Source organism: Egretta garzetta, unplaced genomic scaffold, assembly GCF_000687185.1.
Source record: "Egretta garzetta isolate BGI_Z169 unplaced genomic scaffold, ASM68718v1 scaffold211, whole genome shotgun sequence".
Taxonomy (NCBI): Eukaryota; Metazoa; Chordata; class Aves; order Pelecaniformes; family Ardeidae; genus Egretta; species Egretta garzetta.
The window spans coordinates 163,462-166,994 of record NW_009258673.1 but is presented as its reverse complement, the minus strand read 5'-3'; the positions used below and the strand labels follow the sequence as shown (position 1 = coordinate 166,994).

Sequence of the window (3,533 nt, the reverse complement as noted above, 5' to 3'; positions counted from 1 at the left end):
AATGCAATTTATGATGGCTTTTTTGTTTAGTTAATGCAGATGAAGAGATAACTTGCCCCTCTATTAATATCACACATCTGTATATGTTTTATGATTAATTATTCTGTGTCCTGGAAACAAATGCTCAACAGAGACCTTGAGTTCCTTAAGAAGAACTGAGAGTTATTTTGACAGGATACGACCCAGGCCAGGTATCTCAGAGAGTCGGCTTCTCTTTTTTGATTCAAGACCTGCTGAGGACAGCAGCCTTGGCTGAGAACTGGCTTTCTGCAGAATGTGTCTGTCTCTGCAATGCGCCTCTACTAATATTTTGTTTATTCTAGCAAAGGGTAAAAGCTTTCCCAGTAGGTCAGCATGTTTAAAAGAGACTTGAGACCTGATTCTTGCTTCTTCAGCTTTCTGGTGAGTTTTACTGTCATTTTTATAATTTGAGTATTTGAGATAATGTTACTGCTTTATGTAGACGAATGTCACAAAACGTCCTCTCCAACAGGTCGTCGGTCTGTCCAGGAGCCTCTTTGTCTCTGCAGCCCTTGCCGAGAATCAGACTTCTAAAGGTTAGTGTTTTTATCAGCGCTTCTGAACATTTTACGAGCAATATTCAGCACAGAGAAGCAACACATAAAAAGGTGTCCAGTGCAGAGACAAAGATAAAGAAACTTCTGATACCCTGGTTTGTGCCTGATTATATTTGCATAGCTAAGTATTTTCTAACTATGAAATTTTACTGTCTCGGATCAGGTGGGTACTGCTCGGCTGCTAGCCTGTGCCGCTGCAACTGCAAACAGAACAGATGGGTTTGTGCCTGCAAATTGCGTCTGCAAGTGCAGAAGCTGGTAGGAGCTGGGAAGTGGGGATAAAATGAGAAAATGTGCTTGCACAGAACTGCTTTGATCAAGCTACCCTGAGGGCAATCCCTGGGCGTACCACAGTGAGCTTTTGCTGTGGATGGAGCTCAGCATGATTTTGCGTGTCCCACAGAAGCGTGCCCAGCGCCAGCCCTAGGCCGGCGGTTCGGTTTGTGAGCAGACTCACAGATGTCCCTCATTTTAGGTCCAATACAGTCTGGACTTTTCTGTGGCACTGTGCTCACTGCACATCCCGAGGGCTGGATAGGGAAATGAGCTCCTGCCTTTGCGGGGTGCACCAGGCAGTATGTGGAAATGCTTGGGGATGCTGCAGGAGACCGACCCTGTAGTGGATGCGGCACCGAAGTGGGCTGGAGAGGCTTTCTGTTTCTCCACATTGTGTGTGTCTTCCTCCAGGTTTTGCTCCTGTCACGATTCAGACCTCAAGACACACGTACGAATATGTGGCCACGGCTTTGGACTGGTGGCATGCAGACAGATACTGTGAACAACGCTTTGCTCAGTTGCTTTTTGAACCCCAAGACAGCGAGCAAGCTTCCTTTAGCAAACTGCTGCAGTCCCACCACATCAGAGGTCCCGTCTGGCTAAATGAGAGGGACGATGTCCTGCACAAACCAAAATGGAGACGTGAGTATAAGTGGGCTTGGACTATTTGGGGATTTGTTCGCTGCTGCTCCTTTTTCTTTCTGCAAAATGAATGTCTGGAAAAGTTGCCACTCATTTTTTATTGTCACTGTGGTAGCACTTAGGACCTCTAGTTACAAGCTGGAACTGGCAGCATGAACACAACCAGCACATCAGCTGGCCATTGTCAAGATTTCTTAATGCATTGCAACAGAAGGGAGTTGCAAAGGGGCTCCTCTGCTCTGTCCTCCTGTACCGTCTCCCCGTAAAGCAGGTCGGGCTTTGCTCAGCATCGCCGTTTGGACCTGCGGGTCCTGCAGAGCAACGATGGTGGAGACGGGACCGGGAGAACGGGTGTTCCCCAGCAGCAAGGCACTGCATGGCAGATGCCTCAAAGGTTTTATTTGACTATGCTCTTGGTTGCTATAGCATGGGATGCTTGGGAACATGCTGTTCCTTCCACGTTCACTGTTTGCAGTCCTATTTGCTAGAAAACTAAGTTTCTGGAAATGACGCTTGCCGAAGTGATGCAGGCTCAGCTTGCTTGCCTTCCTGATCCCCTCCAGGCACGGGGGAAGCAGAAGCCTGGCTGCATGCGGACAGGATGACCTTGCCTGCAGGGTCCATGAGTTCTTAGCCTGAGTAGGAGGCAAACGAAAATGATGCTTTCATCCCAGTGGAGGATGAGCAGGCTTTGGCCCATGCTTCTTCCTTTATGCTGGATGAAGTTTCTCCTTCTAGGGGACCACATTGTACCAGTCCTGGTGTTTGGAGACAAAACAGACACAAAATACGTGAAGGTGCTCTCTGACTTCCCAGCACTGCCTGCTGTGACAGCCTGTGCCCACCTCCAGTGGGACACCAGCACCCAAGAGATTGCTACCATCTTCTCCTATGCTGTGCCGACTTTTATTAACGAGTTCCAGCTTCGTGGCTTTGTCGATGAGGAAGGCTTTGTTCGATTTGCTCTCATAGTCCACGGGCACCATTCCCCATACCTGCCCGTGTTCCGTGCTGATGGACAGTGGCATCACTTCTGCGTGACCTGGCAGCAGGAAAATGGGACCTGGGCCATCTATGCCGACGGTAAAAGGAGGGCGTCCGCCAGCGGTTTGTGTGCTGTGGGGCCGTCTGCCCCCCAGGCCATCTACGGCCAGGGGACTTTCATAATTGGGCAAGATCAAGATTCCCTGGGGGGCGGCTTCAGGGCAAAAGAGTCCTTCAGCGGGAACATCACCGACTTGCACGTCTGGCAGAACATCCTCGGCGCGGAGCAGATTGAGAAAGTTCGGTCGTGCTGGGTGGTAGAGCAGGACCTTGTATTTGGGTGGAGCTCAAACGCTTTGGAGGTTGAAAGCACCGTTCAGGAAGTGACCGCGCAGTTCCTTTGCCCAGGTAAGTCTCCATCCCCTTGCTGCTTCAGCTGCCTTCTGCAGTGGGGGGCCAGCACGCAGGGATAGCCCGAGAAGCGATCCCGTCCTTCAAGAGGGAATTTGGTGCAGTTTGTGGAAGAACGCTTCTCCTTTGGGAAGGAAAGCAGAAGCCCATTCGGTGCTGGGCTGGGCAGTTTACAAATTGTACTTAAAAGCCCAGTCATCTCTAAGCCCTTGGCAACTGAAGGCCCCTGCAATGACCCCAGCCAAGACAGCTGTCCCGGGCTAACCACAGGCTTGCCCTTCTACTGGGAGAAATGGCTTCCTTGTCAGTGATGCCATTCCCTGGGGTTTGCACACCCACTGCTCCGATGCTCGTCCGGGAGGGGGCATTCAGTCTCTCGGCCAGGCTGGCGTGACATTGCTGATAAATCACAAACTCAGGACCTGTCACTGCTGGCCTCATCTGAGTTTACCAGGGGGGTCAGGAGCAGTTTCTGAGCCCAGTCCCTGCTCAGCTCTGGCTCTGGGGCTGCTTAAGGAGAAGTCCACAGCTTTTGTCTTCCAGGGGGCTTGTGGATGGCTTGCGGTCAGCGTGATACCTGCTGGGGATGGGGTGTCTCTGGGGGACATGGGCTTCTGTCTGTGTGTGTTTCCACAGGGCCTG

The 3,533-nt window shown here is 51.1% G+C and overlaps 1 protein-coding gene across 1 annotated transcript in view; it reads left to right on the top strand.

Annotated features, from left to right (window-relative positions):
* Positions 1–354: 354 nt before the first annotated feature.
* The window catches only part of ADGRD2 (adhesion G protein-coupled receptor D2), a 25,397-nt gene continuing 22,218 nt past the window's right edge, over positions 355–3,533 (top strand). The window contains exons 1-5 of the mRNA XM_035888603.1: positions 355–402; positions 494–557; positions 1,266–1,496; positions 2,235–2,888; positions 3,528–3,533. The exon at positions 3,528–3,533 is cut by the window's right edge and continues 126 nt beyond it. Coding sequence (XP_035744496.1) covers positions 355–402; positions 494–557; positions 1,266–1,496; positions 2,235–2,888; positions 3,528–3,533 — 1,003 coding nt within the window. The remainder of the gene's footprint in view (positions 403–493; positions 558–1,265; positions 1,497–2,234; positions 2,889–3,527) is intronic.